Raw genomic sequence first — 20,582 nt, forward strand, 5'->3', positions numbered from 1 at the left:
CGACTGCAAAGCCCAAATCTTTGCTCTCAGTTAAAAAATATTTGTTCTAAAAAAAAAAAACGCTTAAAAAAAAGAGCACGTTCTCAAATACATTTTGAGAGTGTGTATTTTTTGAGAGCAATGTTTTATTTTTTTTTAGAGCAAAGATTTATTTTTTGAGAGCAAAGATTTGCGATTTGCTGTCAGATAATTTACTTGCAAACCAGAAATTTGCTCGCGTAATAAAGACATAAATCTACCTTCATACTTTAATGTCAATTTTCAGATCTGGGAGTTCTGAACTGCTGCATATTATTGAATTACTCCAGTCTTTATTATTTCATTTCATAATTGTATTCATTCATTTTTTTAACCAGACCACAGTTTGCACAACCAGATGTGTATCGTTTTACCTCAAATTCGTATTGCGAGATCAGGTCGAGGGAACGAATGTGTGACCGCTCGACTGTCATTGAGAGTGTTTGTTTTACTTTGTTTTGGTGTGAGCAATTGTTTTTCTCATCGTCAGGGAATTTGCACGTTGGAAGGTGAGGAACACAGCAATCGAGAGAAGGGACCTGATCCGAAACCCCGTGCCGCTCATGCCTGAGTTCCAGCGCAGCGTACGCTTGCTGGGCCGAAGACCAACTACTCAACAGTTCATCGACACCATCATTAAAAAATATGGAACCCACATTCTCATCTCCGCCACTCTTGGAGGTAAGAGACGTTTAATCTGCTCCCATCTGTGTTTGATTAATCGTTCTTGCACATTGGTTTAAAATGAAATCCTCACATGGGTTGCGGGTTGCTTAAAAAAATAAGACAAAAACCCCTTTCAACAAGTTACGGAAGAAATATTTCGATTAATATCTATAAATAAGTATCACGATTGAATGACCCCATATGATGACACTTTGAAACTGCAACACCACGGTGTTCTGTATTGTTCATCTGCCCGTTTGCAACAAAGTCAAAACAGCTCAGTGAAGCAGTTTGAGGCCAAGTTGTTCTCCAGGGTGATGCAAAAACTCTCCCACAGCAAATATTCAGCTACTTTACAAGAGGGCAGGACAAAGCATACTCGAAACATTTTCACGGACCAAATAACTTTTTCTTCTCAGCAAGGTTAGGGCAATTTAAAGTGACTGCAGTTAAAGATTGGTTGAACCATTTCATGAGACATATTTGCACCAGCGCAGCACTTGCATCCATATGAAGCCAAATGAATGAGGAATTGATGAACGAGGAGCAGTTTCCAATCCATTTACTCCATGATAAAGTGAGTAAGTTGTGCATCCGGCAAAACAACCACTAGATTTAAAAGATAAAATTTGAATCAGGTTCACATTAGTTAAGCTCATAGTAATTATATCGTTACATTGATGAGTCTGCTTCATGAGAAATGAATGTGACAGCATGTACCACCTGCATATGAATATGTAGTGATGGCGACACACAGGTATGTGCTTTTGTCAGCTATGCAAGGTTGGGTATTTGATCGAAGTGAAGCATCTGATCTGGTTTGAGTGGATTTTGCAGTGGGACAGTAGGGGTGGGAGAAAAAATCGATATAGCATAGTATCGCGATATTTTGCGTGGTGATATTGTATCGATCTTTTATTTAATCAATTCAAAAACAATTTTGGTCCTAGAATAATATAATCAATGTATTTTTTTTCCTTTGGGGACAATTTCAGGTTAAAAAAAAGGTAATATATCGCAGTATGGTGATAATATCGTGGGACCTCTGGTGAGTCCCACTCCGACGGGACAGTGACCCAAAACCTGCATGAAAGCCATATGACAGGACTATCTTCATTCCACAGTCACTAAACTCCATCTCCTCTCAACACCTGGGGAGCAAGGTGTGGCTGCCACCTTTCACATAGAGAGGACCCACAAATAATAGTTTTGCTTTTGAGAGAAATGATCAGTATGTATCTCAGACAAGCAACTATACCTGCAGATAAGAGCCTAATTAAATTAGTACTTTTACTTTATATAATAGTTAGAAAGACCAACATGTGATAACAACATGCTGATTCCAGGATGCTTTAGAAATTCATTTTCTAAATCAGCTGCCTGTATGCACAAGGTTCTAACAACACCGCTTTGATTTAATTCTCAACACACCAAGACATTATTATCAGTCATACACATAATATCAGAAGATAATCTACCTGATGAGTACTTACAGTAGCTTTCAGGTAGATGGGAGAAGATGATTATCATGTGTATTGCTCTGGTTAATCTACAAGCACGGAGTTATTAGAGAATAACACAACATATTTCATTATAGAGAATAATAAATTTCAGAAACTAGCGTGTACAGATATATTATTATTATAGCGACAGCCGTGGCCGACAGTGACCTGATGTTTTCGGGTTGTACATCTGTCCATCCGTCTTCCCCACGCTTGTGAAAGTAATATCTCAGGAACACTTGGAGGGAATAAATAAAACATGGGCACTGGTATCCAACTGATGAGAAGCAGGTGGTCAATACTCGCTGTGACCTCACTTAACACATTGTTGGCCATAACTGTAAACGTTCATATGCTAATATGAATTTCACACAACTGCATAATAACAGACATAGATTTAAAATACAACCTGACTTGTTTTTTGAATAAAACACCACCACCAAAAACCCTGCAATTGTTGGGAATATATATTTCAGTACATTACAGTACAAACACTGTGGAAAGACAACACAATTGCCTAATTTCAGTGTTTTGGATGTGCTTCCCAAAATAAAAGTAAAGCACCGCTGCTGTCGAAGTCTAAATATAAATGGCTTCTCCCTCGAATCTCTTATCCTATCTCAAGCTCTGAGGGACACATGAAGGCAAGTAACTGTGATTACTTTGCCAATTGCATTTCAAAGATATAATTAGAATGATGATTTGCTCTTTTAGTCAAACTCTGTATTATATAACGGTATGCATGAAACATAGCCAAGTCGTCACTCCAGTTGTGTAATTGGAGAGTTGTCACATTGTAATCTCACGATCAAAGGCCTTTGAGAAATATTCATATTGCTTTTTGTCATGTCTTTCTTCTCCTTAGTATAACACTGTACAAGGCATAATTGGAACTTGGACCTTAACACATTCTAACAATGTTTTAATGTTGAATATTTGTTCCAACGTTTAGCAAGAAAGTTCATTTAGGGTTAATGATGAGTGTGGGAAACTGCGGTTCATTTTGCAGACTTTTTTTTAACCTATAGATAGGGATATCCTTTGTATTAAAAATTGGCCTGTTCTCTTTATTATTAATTACAGAACAAATTAAAACTGCTATTCTAGGTCAACCTAGAAAACCTAGATACCCAGAACCTTTGATGCCAAAACTGTTGGCAGAGAAAATTAATCCAGGAGGAGACTTCTTTTATTTAAAAATCTTGCAATCTACTTAATGTCAGACAAGGTGTTAATAATTTAGCTAAACGGTGCAGAGGAATATCAAGTGCAAAGGGTTAGAGTTGCAACGTCATCTACACTCCTCTGGAAGGTAATTCATACCGAGACACTAATTTTGGAAATTGGAAATACAATATAGTTCTGAAACATTATATGAAGGTAAAATATAATTAAGTGTGTCTCAGCTATGAAGGATGCCTTTGCCACAGATGGCAAAAAAAAAAAAAATTGGGCAAATGAGCCACAAAAATGATCCCGGTGTGGTTTTCAACCACAGCATCCTTCTTGATCTCATCGTATTGCATCACCTTATATTTGTCCTCTTTTTCTTTACATGTCTTGCCTTTCATTAATTTTTAACCTCAGCCTCCTCTTCTCTGCCTCTGAGTTATCACCGTATTATGTATAACCTTGAGGCCATCTTGTGTTAAGTTATGGGTCAGTACACTCTTATCTCAATCTTGGGATTGCCCATTAAAGAACACAGTTATATGAAGCAGTAAATGTGCACACCTGTCTAGTGATAAAGTAAGAAGAAGAGGCTAATTCTCTCTTTAGCGACCTACACATTGTGGTCTCCTGATCCATTATACACTTGAGAGGGAAGCATTGAATGCTCTCTTCCACATCCAACGTAGAGTTGAGTGGTCAAGTGTGAAGAGCCCCATTAAGGTTTCCTCCTCTGAACTGAGTGGAAACGGTTGTTCACAATCTTTTTTCTTGCTTTCTTCTTTTTTTTTTGCCTAATAATTTTGTAATTGTGCATTATTTTGGTGATAGTGCCACATATTTCTCTAACTGGGTGAACTGACTGAGCTGATGAGCTCTGACAAATATGATAATATAATCCTAATGGGCATATTTGGGTAGCATCATATCGATGTGAAAGCCGTCGTCTTATCGTACTCTCTCGTTTGTTATCTTTAATTCTATTTCATACTGCCTTGGATAGTTTGCTCTACACGTACATGAGTGATACATTCATTCAGTTCCAAAATGACTCGTATAAATCAAATGTTTTAGGATCTGACGCCCCTACAGTTAAAGGTATCATTTAGAGTGGAAAGGAGCAATGTGACGAGTGGGCTCCTGATGTATTAGTATTGTTCTTGTGTAAAAGGACATTATTCCTATCATTCCTTTGACAAACATCCGGTGGGTAACACATAAAAACACACGTACCACAGTCTCCTGTGTTGATGTCGTGCACTTGTCCAACAATACTTTTCACTTCCTCTGCAATTGCCATCGACCGACGCTGTTCAAACAGCTGACCACTGCTGTGGCTTTTGGGTGAAGACATTCTCATTTAATCCTTTCCACTTATTATGTAACCTCATCCCTGAGTCCGTTTTTATAACTAAAGCCTTTAAGTTCGGTGGAGTATTGCTTTTGGATTTGACTGGTTGAGCGTAACCTTTTTCAATGAATCTTTTTGTTTGTAATTTATTGTCCGTTGGCTCCTTTTTAAGTCAAAAACATTGTTTTCTGTGAAGCCTGAAAGCTCCAGACAAAAAAAAACAAGCAGTTTCTGAAAACCCGTTGTTTATGTCTGGATTTATGGAGATATTACTTACTGATTATAAAGGTTTCTATATTTGAGGGCTATATTTAATGATGGAAAAAGGCAGCTTTTCACTTACTTTCTTTTGACATTACTGACTGACAGTGTCTGCTAAAGATGTTTGACGAAATCATTAATAAATCACCTGCTGCCTTTCTGTCGTCTGAGCATTTGAACGACCTCATAGTCAGGTCTCTGGCATACGTGCTGTCTTTGGGCATTAAGGGATGTGTTTTCTGAAGTGCAACATAGAAACTCGCTGCGTCCCGGGTTCACGCTGTGCATAGAAAACTCAAAGCTGTGCGGTCTATAAATACTAGAGGAAGGTACTGCATAGGAAAAAAAGTGTGAAGGGCATATTTGCATTTTCGCTAAAGCTTTGAGAGCCCGATTTCACCACATCTGTCATCCTCCTTCCTTTATATGTTTGACATTTTTTACGGTTTTACACTTGAAGTGAGACTGCTGCTGTCTCACTGTGAATCCTGTTGGTATTTGTACATAGGGTCCAGAGAGAAAGAGAGAGAGAGAGAGAGAGAGAGAGAGAGAGAGAGAGAGAGAGAGAGGGAGAGAGAGAGATGCAAATGTACATGAAAGTGTAGAAAGAAAGATAAGCCATTAAATCCAATTCCACAATCCACAATTTTGAAAAGGCCATTTATATATACAAAATATAGCACCCACCCTCTGGTTGACACTGTTAGCTCTGTTAGCACTGTTAGCACTGCTATCCTCCATGTTGGGAGCCTGGAGGAGCCACTAGATATGCTCTGACTTCATAATTCATCACCTTCAGGTCAGGCAGACCTGAACCACAACTAACGATGAGCTTGAGACTTCCCATGCAGGAGGTACTGACTTAGCAAGTGAGGACTGATTTGCCTCGTCCTCTGTAGTGAATTCACATTCTTCATGGCTGGATCGGAGACCTTCTCCCTGCAACAGTCTTATGCGTTTAGCACGGAAGAGGAAGAAGTAGTTTATTGAAATGCCCTGTGGTCACTGAAGCCTGAGGCCGGGGTTCATGCAGAACACTGGCTGTGCCTTGGGTTGTGGTGGAAGACATGCGCTGTGTAAGCTGTCAATGATACCTCTTTGCCACAAAACTTTAGTAGTTGCTGTTGTTCTGCTGCCAACAGAAAAAGCACAGGGCACCATTGGGCATTGAGAGCGTGGCTATCTCAAAGCAGCAGCACCGCTTTCCGAATATCGATTGCATAAAGCAGAGACAGTCTTCTTATAGTTGAGTAGAACATTGGAGATAACAATTCATCTACACATTTGAATATGTGTATGCAGTAATTATGTTCATTTAAGAAAGTGTATCCAGCTGTGTTCAGAGATATATTATTACAACAATCAGTGGTCATTTATCTGTGATGTTTATCATATGTTTCCATAAGTTGCCCTGGTTGGGTTTTACTGCTCTCTGCTGGGTCTGTTCTGAAATACACGTTTTTCACTTCTAAAACATAAATTTAGCTGCATAAAATAATAAATCAGGGTATGTTGCAACACATTTATTTGGATCTGTGTGTTCATGCTCTGAATCTGTGGCTACTAAAGATATTCTGAAAAACACAACAACAGCAAATCAATTAGCGTCTTTCCCCTGCACAGAAGGAAACAGCGTAGCTTAACATTGTCCATAAAGTGACCCACACATGTACCATTAACACCGAATTGAGCACTCCCAGCCATTCCATTACTTTAAAAACCTACTTGCACTCCTCACCCTCATTGACATCCACCTGCGCACACACACTACAAAGGAAGAAAAAAAGAAATACATGCGTAGGAGATGCCTTTAAACACACATCCTCCTTTTAATGGGGGAACAGTTCATTGTTTTTAAATATACCTCTCCGCTTGCTTGAAACACTGAATCTCTGTGCGGGCTGATTCATTCTGGCACAGTGCCAGCAAGGCGCCCCGTAATAATGTAACACAATGTATTCCTCTCAGAAAGGTGCACGCAGATGATTTTTTTTTAAAGCCACGGAGGTTATGGTTTTGCCTGACCAGCAGCAATAACCACTTAGTATTTATGTACAGAGGACCTCCTTAATGCCACACCAAGTCTCAACGGAGTATTTCTTTTAAAAGAGGGCAGATCAACGGCTGTTATTCGTGTGCAGTAGTGTAAGTCAAGTGTGTATAAGTAAGTTTGCCAACCCCCCGAGGGAGAGAGAGCATGGTACCATCAGAGAATGGGGACTCGTCCCCTCAGTGCTTGTACTCTAACCAGGCATGAGACATCGGCCCCGACTGCCACCCACCCCTAGCCACGGTCACCACAAGTTAAGTGACCAATTCCAATGCAACGCTGGGGGCTAAATAACCATTCACATCACTAGAAACCTGAACATATGTGACGTGCTCTTGAATGAGTTCCAGGCATATGGTTTGCCATTTGAACAGTAATCTTCAAAGGCAAGTTTGTGTGAGCTTGCGGGAGCAAATTGGCGTTTGCTTGTTTGCTTTTTAATGCGTCAGTTTCTGCTTGTAGATGTGAAAAATATGATGTGTAAAGAATGAGCAACTCAACCCTTCATAACGCGTCAACAAACAAACACACGATATGCAAATTATGGAGATTGTCTGGTGCTCCGTAAATATTTGGCCCTTTTTACTGATTCGAGTGTTTTTTTTTTGTGGTAGACACTTACACAAAGGTCAGTGGTTCACTCTAATACAATCTCCCCCACACTGTTGTCCTGTGGACATTCAAACATAACATACAGTGCATACTGTGCACAAATAGAGTGAGGGTGCACTTTATGTGCTTTCATTTCTCACCGCTCAAATATTAATGCTGGGCGTAGTACTGAATTTATAGAGCAAGATTAGAGACATGCTGATTTTGTGTGTGCATTCACAGTCGTTGTGACCTTATGACAGGGGACATGTTTTTTTTTGTATTTCACTTTACACTGGAGGTGGGAGCACTCCCTCTTTACCTCAGCAAATGATTACACATTACACCTCATTCAAATCTACAGCGAACTATCTCAGAAACCACAGCAACAACAACAATCATGGCTCATTCGGGGGCTTAATTCTGGCAGATCGCTATGCCAGCAAGACACCCCAACAGATGCTTGTTGATTTTAAGAGACAACAGCTTTGCTATGTGGAATATTATTCTGTGGTTTAAAAGCAACGTTGGAAAGAAGAGAAGCAGAGGTGTTTAGTCCAAAAACAGTGGGAAAAAGGAAAGAAAACAATGTGCTCACACCTCTCTGGGCAGTGTTAGTATCACCAGACAGGGTCAGTAATTTGATTAAACCATGCACGGGTAATTTTTTTTTATCATCCAGTAGACAGAAAAAAAACCCACATTTGGACTGTGATAACATGCCACAAAATGCCACAGGACAGAAAACAGGTACAATCCTCCTCAAGTGGCTCCACACCAGCCTCCCGTACCTGCGATTTGACACATTTTCTCTGCACTAATTAAATATTTGCAATCGGTTATTTCGTATTTCTGTTTTCATATTCAATTTGACTTTCCACTGCCTGGGGTATAGCTGAAAAAAAAAAGAAGAAAAATACAGGATGTGATATATTTGTTCTCCACAGGATAACATTCCTGTGGTATTGAGGTAAAAATTCTATATCACTAGACCTCTTCTGGAAATAATGCCATCCCAATAGGGGTAAATCCGGGGACATTTCTGGGGATGATGCCAGCCGGGGATGAAGCAGTGAATACAGACACTGTTCCTGGAAAACTGGGGCATCTGGTTTCTCAAGCTAAAACTGCTTGCGTTGGTATTCAGACCTCTGACTTATCCCTCCTGTAGGAGCTCCATTGGCTGCAGAGATAACGGACAATTCGCACATATCTACAGTACGCTCACGTTATTTATTCACGGAGCCAATTCAGGATAATTTCTTTAATTGAGAGCGTTGATACTTTATTTTTCTCCAGCGCCTCCAAGTCAGTAAGTATGTATCATCCTCATCACGTGTCCATGTCCTTGTGCTACCTGTAGGAGAGGAGGCACTGACTATGTACCTGGCCAAAAATAAGCTGGACAGGAAGCTCGCCAACGCTACTCAGAACGTGGAAGCCCTTCATCAGCTGGCCTCGTCCTACTTCATCGACCGCGACGGCACGATGAGGAAGCTGCATGAGATCCAAATTTCCACCAATGCCATCAAGGTCAGTGCGTCTTGAACATGCACACGCATATACAAACACATTTACTCAGGATGTTGTGTACGGTGAAACATAGACGCACTACGTGATAAATGATATGTCATGTCAAATGCAGGGTATTTGCATTGAAAATGTTTTTAGACACCTGATAACTGGATTTCAGAATAAATAGAAATACATTATGCTTTTTTGAGACGATATGTATTATTATCATAGATTTATTTGTTTTGTATTCTAAGCCGTTTCCCCTTTGTTAGACAAAACAACACAGTCGGTTTTCCTGAGTGTTCTCCAACACAAACTGTGTACAAAATAAGTCTTACAAAAAAATTAAGTATTTTCTGCTCTGCCTCCTTTGCAGTAAGGTTAAAGGCATGGAGAGAACACTTTCAAAGTGTGTCTCGTAAACTGTGGTCACTAAGTGCTGTCTTTGTATGTCCAACCTTCTTCATAAAGATTTCTTGCTACGGTATAAAGCGACTTCCACTTTTACTAATGAGAGATAACAAAAAGATAGAAAGCACTTTCTTTTCTTGAAAATAACAAAAACAATGAACCAAACCTCTCCACACAAACCTTCTGATACGCCAGTCAGATAAACGCCTCACTTCCCCCTTCTCCAGAGACAGATGGCAGACTATATAGAACAAATAAATGAACCTAGAACACCTCGACGAGAGCTTTTCTATGAATCCACATCAGCATACGTTGTGATGTAGCGTTACACAGATGAGCTAGTTTTCATTTTATTTCACAAAAGTACTTGAATAGAGGAGTAGGTGGGATGAAAAGGAACTGATGCTTCACACAGGCCGCGGGATATGAGCAGATGGATTGCAATACATTGATTTACATACTGAATGGCAGTCTCTGTGATTCTAACATCCGTCCTGTATGTGCATTCATCACATGCCAGGTCATATGAGCGCCGATTTAAAAAGTGCCAATGGAAGTTTCTGAAGATAAGTATACTGTGAACATAGACAACAGGAACCGACACATCTATTTAAGCATTTAAACAAAGCCTTCGAGTCGCTTCTGCTTCTCCTCTTTTTCTCTTCTGGCTGTCAGATGACAAAGCGAAGCTGTGTGAGTCTGCTGCCTGAGACCGCTGCCAGTTGTGGTCATTCACATGCTCATTCATCCAGGGACATGGAGGTGAGGGGGGCCAGGGAAAGTAATTGTACAGTATAAATAACATCAAGTAAAGCCACACGGGTCACCCTTTTGGAAACGCCCTCTCTTGTGACCATGTTACAGTAATTAGCCAAATGTTAATTATTGTCTCAGGTGATGAGGGAGGTGGTGTCGGCTTGGAATATGGTTTGGATTTAAAACTCGTGCAAATGCAGAACTGAATACAAAACAAATCTCTCTATTCCACCCATCCATTATCCGAACCGCTTATCCTGTTTAGGGCCGCTGGAGCCGATCCCGGCTGTCATCCGGCGAAGGCGGGGTCCACCCTGGACAAGTTGCTAGTCCATCGCATATATTAATCGATATTGATTCATTATTTATAATAAAAATCATATCACTTAGAATAATAGTCTCATAATCTCGGAATGTAATGACTTATGTGTTATATCTACCATACTTTTCGTCAAATGCTTGCTAAAATAGAAGCATTTGAGATAGTGTTATTGCAAGAAAGAAAGAAAGAAAAGTACTAAAACCAAGCATGTCCACAACAACCAAGGCCTCACACATGTCCTGAATGTGAATCACTCCAAACTGGCAGCGAAACGCATTAAGATTCCATGTGTGTACCCGCATGACAAATAAATAATACTGGCCGGGACAAGATTCCCTGTCTGCTATGACCTTGCTCGTATGAACCTAGTTCGCAAGGCAATACATGTGCCGGAATAAAAGTTGGAGTGTACCTTGGTGTGCTGCTCTGCTTCTGGGATGTTTTGTTGTGTGAAGATGTCAACTTGATTAACAAGTCAGCCGCTCAGCAGCGGGGCCTGCTTCCAGTCTGCTTCCAGTATCGCTGTAGGAACCCAGATGACCCAGCAACAGAAAGCAAACGTTGATTACTGACTCTGAAAAGTATTAATCTATTTCTGGTATTATTCTACCCAAGTATGGTAACGTAGAAGCAAATAGCAAAAAACACACCTGCAATGAAACCGTTGAAAATACATTAAAGAGCACAGCGGACGCCTCAGCAGCAGTGAAGCAGAGAAACCCAGCAAACAAGGCTCCAGGTAGAATTGTGTTACCTGCCACATTCAAATTTCACAGAGTCTGAGTGAGTTAGCTGATGTTGATTTCAAGCCCCGGTGAGCATGTTTATTTAGTGGTTTTCTTCTCTGAGTCTCCAATCACACAAGTCCTTGCAGAAAGCAGATTGCAGGAGCAAAATAGGCTGCACCGCAGATAAATTGGAAAGCCACAGGATTGTAAAGACGTACATACTACAGCAGTGCATCGCCTCCTGTAAATATCCCAAAACAGGGCTTCACCTCCTGGGCTGTAAATATCAGGAAAGAAAGATCATTTGAACTTTGCAACTTGAGTTCAGACAGAGATGTTCTTATGTGGGCCCTCAGTTGTTGTCCAGTTTTCTGACAGAAAAGTTTGGACTTATTGACATTTTGACATGAGGTTGAATCTCTGTTGAATCAGGACTGAGAGTTTTATATAATCGATATGGTGCAGGACAAGAATGTTGGTACTTTTCACACGTTTTACACTGTTAGCATTAGCTTCAAAATACAATTTGAGTGTGACATGATGTCTTTAAAGTATCAGCTTAGCTAAATATGAATGTTTGATGCAAGTCTGTCTTTGTGATGTTTTTTTATGTTCCATTCGATTGAATTCAGCTTTACTGGGGAAATCAATTCGATAAGTTTCACTAATTGAAAAAAAAAGCACTTTTAAGGCAAACCACAGTTACAGATCTTTAATTCACTACAGATAGTCAAATCATGCACAATAACCATTTGAACTGCGTAGTTATTCCACCCAAACTGTTCAAACATTTTTTGCAGTGCACATCAGCAGGAGTGCAGGCTTCCTGGAGCACTACAATGATCCATAAAAACTAATTTAAACTTATCTATTCTTCCTCCATCACCAAACATCCTCGGGACTGCCCGTTCTGCCGTTCCTCATTCCATGTCTTCATCCAGGGCAACAGCTGCACTCCCGGTGTCCTCATCGCCAGCGGGTCTCGCAAAGTAGCATTGATACAATGCATTTTAAATTACAGCGAGAAGAAAGCCATTGATTAAATGTTTTAACTGCATTTGATAGCAAAGGAACAGGGAACGTGTGACCGATTTGCACAACTATGAAAACACACGAGAAAGGGAAGTTTAAAGTAGACGCCAAGTTAAAGTGGAGCTTTTGCTTTTTTTTCATGAATCAATTGTTTTGCTCGTGTTGCTCACATGGTCGGATGATGCATGCTATTTCTTTGGAAGGATGTACTGGCTTCCTCATGCTATAGTTTTTAAATAGTGTTGACATTTTTCCATGAGTTTGAAACTTCCACAGCTACTGCCTTGCACCTGTGCATGTCCACACGGCCGCACAAAAACCTCCAATCCGAGTCTCCCTCCGATACCCCACCAATGCTCTGCGTCCCCGTCTTCATTCAAGGAGCACCTTCCTAGCTTTTAGTTGTTGTGAGTGACAAGTGGATTAAGGAGCTCTGGCAGATGAGACTTCAGGTAGCAGGAAGCCAACCATGACAAAATTAAGCAGACCTGACAGTGGATGCTGAGTCAGTTTCTGAGGAAAGGTAGGCAGGAGGTGTTGAGAGGAAAGTGTATCCATACAACACACACACACACACACACACACACACACACATAAGGTTACTGCAAAGCCGAGTGGACTGCATGTCTGCTTCTCAGGGCCGATGGACCTGAAGCATATGTCAAGAGGTGAGGCTTTGTCTGGGTTTAGAAACTGGGACTGGATTGGTGATTGAGTCAGTTTTTGACTTAGTTAATGAGAATGCAGGATGCAAGATAGCTTCCACCTATCGGGTATAGCATCCTCTGAGAGTTAGTAATGACTCGTTTGAAAATCACAATTACTGTCTCCAACTCTTCTAAGAAAAAGAAATAGCGCTGTAATGGGGTTTCTCTATCGAGCAAAAGAAACATGGCTGTGCACACACGTGGCACAAAGTAGGCGTACAGTTGTAGTTAGCTTCCATCTTAAAGGGGAGGATGTGATGTTGGCTCAGAAATAAAATTGACTTGACTTAAAATACCTTGAAACGAATGGAATTAAGAATACATAATCACACTGATATAAATGTCAATGATGTCTCTCATTGAAGTCATTTTTTTCCACATTTTATGTGGACTTTCAGTCTTTATTACTGGCTAAGCAAACTGTGTGTAATTGCTTTGTTGTTATTTTTTTTTAAATGAGCTTCATCGTGAGAATGTGAAGACGTTATGTCAAAGTAGTCTGTAGCCTTTTCTTCATAACAGTCATGAACACTGCATTCATGAGTGACTGTCGATGCAGCATTGTATTCAAATTAAATCCTGATGATGTTTGTGCAGGCTGGCTGGGGGTAATAGTTGAGTTGTGGTGGTGCTTGGGGTAGGGTAAGGCCTTGAAAAAGGCATAGCCTCAGGCCCGATGGTTCTTTAATGCGGCCTTGATTACGTTACAGGGAATGCTAACTAGCTAGCCTCAACCTGGCCTGTCCTTTAATACCACTTGTACATCGAGAGGTGATAGTGAGTCACTGTAGCGCCTGGATACAATATATCCTCGTATGTAAGGGTGCAAACATACTCTGGTGACTACAGGCAGAATACTAATGTAGAAAATAGGGGAAAGGGTGAAATAGGGATAAAAACATTGTTCAGGAATAAATTATCCGAGAATAGAGCCTTCGCAACCTTCAGTAATGGCCAATCACATTAACTCTTCTCATCTCATTTAAAAGCAGCAGACAGTTTTGTAATACGCTGGGATTAGAGTCCAGGGCACCTTCTCTCCAAAAGAAAACTCCAGCCTATCCTCTCTACTATAATTAGCATTGCCTACAAATTGTGCAGCATTTAAAATACACAAATATCACAATCTTCAAATTATAGCCACTACATGGATGTACATGCTCTGTAATCATTATATCTTCAGAAAGCACCATCTCAAAGTTAAATAACATCAAATATTAATGAAAGTTGAATAAACAGGAGCAGCAGATCATGTGCAACACGTTTTTGCGGACATATACGATATCTTGAATTTGATTTTATTTTGAGTGCTCTCTACAAATGTGCATAATTGTCACCCAAAACCGTCTCCTGCTGAACTTGCATTGTCGTATCTGTGGACTATAAATAATGGCGGCATGAATTGCAGTTCTCCAGTCACGTCTGCAGCAGACAGACAGTGATCAGAATGTGCAGAGGAGGCAAAGTCCAGCAAAAGGCATGGATCTATAAACACAGAGAACAAGGGCTTCGCTCCTCCAATATTGATTCAGTATGGATGTGAGACCTGCTTTGGAGTGCAAACTTACAATCAGAATGAAAAACACGTGTCAATACAGAATAAATGTTTTATACATTTAGATGTTGAAAGTCAGCGCCACTTTACTGGAATAGTTTGTGAGGCAAGTGTAACTTTAGCTTCATTATTAGCAGCTTTGCTCATTCATTTCATTTGTTCTATATATTTAACATACATAGAGACAACAATGTTCTTTAAACATCTTGGAATAGTTTCATGTTATTCTGAAGAATGATCATGTTTTAATATGGGAGTATTATATTAAATACATTAACTGTAGTAGTACATTTGATATTAACAACAATAATATACATGTACTAGTGATGATAATAATAACAATGAAGGCAAGTAGTAAAAGAATAGAAAATAGTAGCCACTTGATGTCCTAGGAGTCAATTAGTAATAATATTTGTTATATTTCTAGAAGGCCAGAACTAAGCAAATATGAGCAGAAGACATAATACAAATCTATCGATGTAATGACAACAATGGATAAAAAGAATAAAATGACTGACTATCTGATATTTTTCACTTGATGCTTTATATTCTTCATCAATGATAGATTTCCAGCAAAGATAATTTGCTGGAAATCTATTAGCCTCAGGCTAATATTATCAGCCTGAGGCTAAATACATGTCATAATTTGGGTCATATATATATATATATATATTAAGAATGATTACTATTATTAATATTAACTGTTTTAACTTGAACTTGACTAATAGACATAATACAATTTACAATTCATGATCCAGCAAGCTTCTTGTTTTTAGTAATACTGTTTTACTTCCAACACACACCAACTGGAACATAACAGATGAAGTAGTTGTTGACCCAATTTAAAACCTGTCAAATCAATGGCTTCGCTCAGATTCTTACACATAGTACCTGTCATGTGATGTCCATGACTTTCCGTACACTGTCTGCAAGGAGGACCAGAATACATAGAGGAAACTTTAAATATCAAGTGGTCAGAACATCTCATTGATTAAACCCAGGGAGCACTCACTCGCTGATAGAGACATGAAACCCTTTGGATAGTTCTACAGGACACTGACACCTCCCTTTAACCATTTTCCCCAAATAGTTTGCCGCCAACTTTTATTTGGCCCGTGGCCTGATATCACATAACTGTTTCCTGTGATGGATAGCAGTTGTCCTGGAACCAAAACAAAAATGTGTGTTAGCATCCTCTGAGAGAATGTAGCATTGTAGCGTGGAGGATCGGGCAAATTCACATCTTCACATGCATATTTCCATGGAGGAAAAAAACAAAACATGCCTGACTTCTTAATGAATGAGACGGAGAGGGCTCTGTGCTACCGGGCCTGCGATTAATGGGCTTATAATGACGATGTGACTCGTAGGCTATTTGTGAAATAGTGAAAAAATGACACTGCAGTCATGAGTAATTGTTGATTCATATTTAGCATGGCTTATGTTCTGGTTGGATGGAGCAATAGTTGAGTTGTAATGGTGCTCGGGGTAGACAAAGTCTGAACTTTGGGCCATATAGCTCTTTAATACGACCTTGCATGTCTTGCAGAGATATCCAGTCGAGTAAAAATGCTAACCCTAACGCGACCTGTCCTGTAATACCACTTGCTTGTAACTCACGACGTGGCAGTGAGTTACTGCAGCAACCAGTTTGCCCACAGTTGGGGAAGAGTAAGAAGTGAAGCTGCCCCAAGGGCTTGTCAATAAAGTTGAAGATACAAGGTCCTTGTTTATTGCATTCAATCTAGAAAGTGGCAGAAACAATAAAACTTTCTTTCTTACTCCATTCCATCAAGAGAATACTCTGGCGCGAGGAGGGTGAGCAGCGGCTCAAGGAGACGGACACAATCTCAGCTAGAAGTTAGCCGTATAAATGTGGGTTGCTACAGCTCTGCTAACTGAAGGTCCGTCCATCTTCCAAAGATGAAATTGCGGTTTGGATCGTTTCACGGATTGGATCATTGATCGGATTAGCACGAAAAGGGAACACATGTAACATGTGATTGTTTGCCAGCGATACTAATTTCAGATCACTGATGATCCATATGGGCAGATGCAGAGCCCTTTGTTGTTTTAATTAAAACAGCTGGTCTACAAGGCTCCAGACGTTTTATATGTGTGCCTGCTCTGAAATCAGTTAGCCATCAACAATCATGAATGGTATCTTTGTACTTTGTTAGAGTACTTTATAGTGTTTGTTTTACTCATAAAAAAAAGTCAAATGATAAGTAAATATAGTATTATATTGATTAAAACAAATCTTATCATTGGTAGTTGTGATAATGCATTTTAAGCCGTGTAAACACCTTTTAATGAATATGTAATCTCCGTATGGATCACAGATTGATAGTCTGGTCCACCACAAATTATTATTATAGTTATTTGGACCGGCTCTCAGAGCTTTAGCTATTTGGTCGAATGTTGTGTATTCTTGCCCCGCTGTTAGTCAGCAGTTGTGTTTTGTCTTTAACTGATACTACTACTATATACCTCTAGATTGTATGTAGTAGAGGTAAAATTCTGCCCCCTATTTGTTTAGTGTGTGTGGTCACATCATCCTCTTTAAATGAAAATGTAATCAATTGTGTATCTGCAGTATATCAAAACCTTTATGCTTTGTAAAATTGTGTAACCATTATTTGACTAACTGTGTCGTTATCAGACTACTAATGAAGCAGCCGAACAGTACGTGAACATCAGGGCAACCAGCAGGACATATAACAATCAGTCTTTGATGACATCAGACATCTGTGCAGGCAGTAATGCCGAGTGTTCTCATTATAAACTCACTCGTCTTTTCATCAGTGAGGAATCCAAACAATTGTTTGATTGTTATTGGACTCCTACAGGTTTCCCATGCTGTGCAAGCTGCAAAGGTTTGAATACTGAAAACACATTTATAGCTTGCTACGCGTCAAATTGGTCCCTAAAGAGCTCTTATTGCGAAATAAAATTCTTTAGTAATCAAAACCAGTTATTAGCAAAATGTCAAACACAATATATGCTTTGAACTGCAAAGAATAGCTTTCTTTATGTGTGCGTATCCTTTGTGTAGGCTATGTCCAACTGCTTGACACTAGATGTGTTGCTGATAGACTACCTGCATAGTGGCTGACTGACTTCATCAAACCTTTCATCCTTGATGTTCTGTTCTCACTGAGCCTTTGCACTACTTAAGAGGTGTTAGCTACGTGTGAACGCTAATCAAAACCAAAACATATCCCCATTGTGCTGCTGGCGCCTTTAGCGAACTCGTAGCCTTGTTATTTACCTGAGACCCACCAAACCAAAAAAACATTGGCTGAAAGAAAATCCTTTCGTTCCCCTTTTGGATCACATGTTTTGCCTGAACCGCAGCTGTGTCATGAAGACTGCAAAAAAGTCAAAAGTAGAGCAAATGTACATTTTACCAAAAGGTAATTACCACATAATTTATTTATGGATGTATTGCAGCTCTTTTATTTATTAGAAAAAAAATCCCAGAAGCCATTCAACATAGTGATATTATTCGTACTTACTGATTCATAAATCACTCTTCAGTTCCCACCGGTGTTAAAATCTGTGTACAGATAAATCAGTTCTCTTCCAGCTACCCTGACCCAATGGGCTGCACATCTCTAATGATTTTCCTGCTAGTGTACCAATGCACCTTCATTTAGTAAATCTTAAGCGGGCAGATATAAATCATTTCACAAAACGGACATGGTCCTGCACTTTACATCTGCAGGGTTCTCCAACATGAAAAGAAGGATAATCGTCAATACAAAGTGAGGTCCCTTCCCACTGAGAACAATATCATACCTTGCTGATAGAAAAACATGGCGTGTGGTTGTTGTATTTTGTGTGGCTGAACATGATTGCTGCAAGCAAGGACTCCAGTCGTGAGCGATGGTCATTTTGGAATGAAAATAAGATACCTGGCAGGGTGTTTTAATGGAAAAATAAAATAAAGAAATTACAAGTGAGTGGCTTCCTGCGGAAATATGCAAGATGAAGTACAACTTGGAATTGTGTATACAGGCCTGCATGCTATCACAGCTGCACATGAGCGTGCATGTGGCGTGTGAACTTCATATTCAGTCATGCATGAAGTGTGCAAGTGTGCATTCCTACCGGGGAGTGTGCTTACCGCATGCCTCACAAGGTCACCTATCCATACAGTTACTCTGATTTACACCAGCACTCAAAATGCATTTTTTTCTTCTTCTGATGCTCCTGCAGAGCTGTGGATGCTGGCAGAGCAGCTGCCATACTGTCCTATTTCTTACACAGTCCAGTCAAGTGAGCCTCATGTGAAATGTGAAAGGGAAATTTACCATTTAATACAACATGACCCAGATTTGTGTCGACTGCTGCAGCCAGGTTTGGAGCAGTTTACATCTGATTTACCGTCTCACAAGCAAGCAGAATTACATGCAGTGTTGCTTCAATTGTGCTTTTGAGAGTGCCACAGTTATTCAAAATGCCCCAAAGTTTTTGATTTTATCAGTATCAGCCAGAAATGGCTTTTCCAAAGAATGCAGCATTAAGAAAGGGCACAGACATAGTAGAGCAATGAGCTGTTACATGTGTTCCTCAAATAGTGTTGCTGTATCCCTCTAATGGGACCTGCGGTAATACTGTAGCCATATATATATATATATATATATATATATATATATATATATATATATATATATATATATGATATGAACAAGGCAGACAAAATGTCCTCAGAGATCTTCTACTATCAGGATTTGAGAATTACTGAGGAGCTCGTCTCTTCATTTCTATGTATCCAGAAATAGCAAGTCATTAAGAGAATGGCAGGTGACGGGCGTATTATAGGAGGGCTCAGCAGAGGCAATGTGTAATGAACACAGTTCAACCTTACAGTATTCTTCCCCGTCCCACTCACACATCCTATTCCCTTCATCCATTGTTTTCTTTATCTCACATAGCTTCAAACCACCTTTTTATTCTCCTCGGTCTTTCAAGTTGAAAGGCAACTTGGGGACAGGGTATAATGTGAGGTTTGCTCGCTGGGAGACGCAGTATACTCCTCTCAGTATGGTGTGAAAATCAGAAGTGAGGAGACAATGCTCCCGTCACAAGTTGCCGGAATTATAGAAATAATGAGAGCTCCATATGCTGTGATATTTTTAATGAACTTGGTGAAAAGTGGTTTTATTGCACAACTGAGACAGTCGATGCACATCCAAGCAGGATCTCTAACGCGGACAATTCCTCCTTCTCCGTTCTCACAGGGCTGCAATACTTTAGTTTATAGAAAGCCTTTTGTTTGTCCATTATTACATTAGTACGATGTTGTTTCTGTATTCACAGATGGGTACATAACCATATGCAAATGTACAAACACTTGCAAAAGACTTCCATGAAACATGCAGTGATTTTGACATTTTTGGGAAGATTTGAATGAGGCACAATGAAGTCCTTTGACAGTTGTCTCACAATTTATGTTTCGATAAGCCTACAACGAAAAAGTCACAGTGCTCCAAGATAATGCAAGTCTATTTTGCAATTACTCTGTTAGAACATGTGCACTGCTGGTGTAACAGCAGCATGCGTTCCCTCTGTCATAAGCTGACCTTTGCCTCCCATGTTGACTGTTGAAAGTTCTAAACGCTGCGTTTAAGCAGTTATAAATAGTCAAACTCCAGGATTCAAATGAGATTTTTAATTGCCGTTCTACTACAGGCAGGTGCATCATAAAAGGTCATCCATACAAGATAATAGGATGTGTGCTAAAACACATGCACAGGCACAGCATCAATAGTAAGATGCATACAGTATACAGTGCGCTCACTATGTTGCTCGCTTAAGGGTTCCTAATGAGACTGGATCAACATTGAATCACTGAAAGTGGTACACATTTATACTCTTAGCATATACACTTCTTTCATTATGCATATCATATAATAAGTACCTAGCTTGTTTACTTCTACTA

At 39.8% G+C, this 20,582-nt stretch overlaps 1 protein-coding gene across 1 annotated transcript in view; it reads left to right on the top strand.

The window, feature by feature from the left end:
- Positions 1-20,582, top strand: part of brinp1 (bone morphogenetic protein/retinoic acid inducible neural-specific 1) — a 98,186-nt gene that overhangs the window by 43,744 nt on the left and 33,860 nt on the right. The window contains exons 3-4 of the mRNA XM_068574362.1: positions 509-699; positions 8,973-9,142. Coding sequence (XP_068430463.1) covers positions 509-699; positions 8,973-9,142 — 361 coding nt within the window. The remainder of the gene's footprint in view (positions 1-508; positions 700-8,972; positions 9,143-20,582) is intronic.

This window comes from Clinocottus analis, unplaced genomic scaffold, assembly GCF_023055335.1.
Source record: "Clinocottus analis isolate CAN_PGR_092001 unplaced genomic scaffold, fCliAna1.0.p SCAF_13, whole genome shotgun sequence".
NCBI classification, from domain to species: Eukaryota; Metazoa; Chordata; class Actinopteri; order Perciformes; family Cottidae; genus Clinocottus; species Clinocottus analis.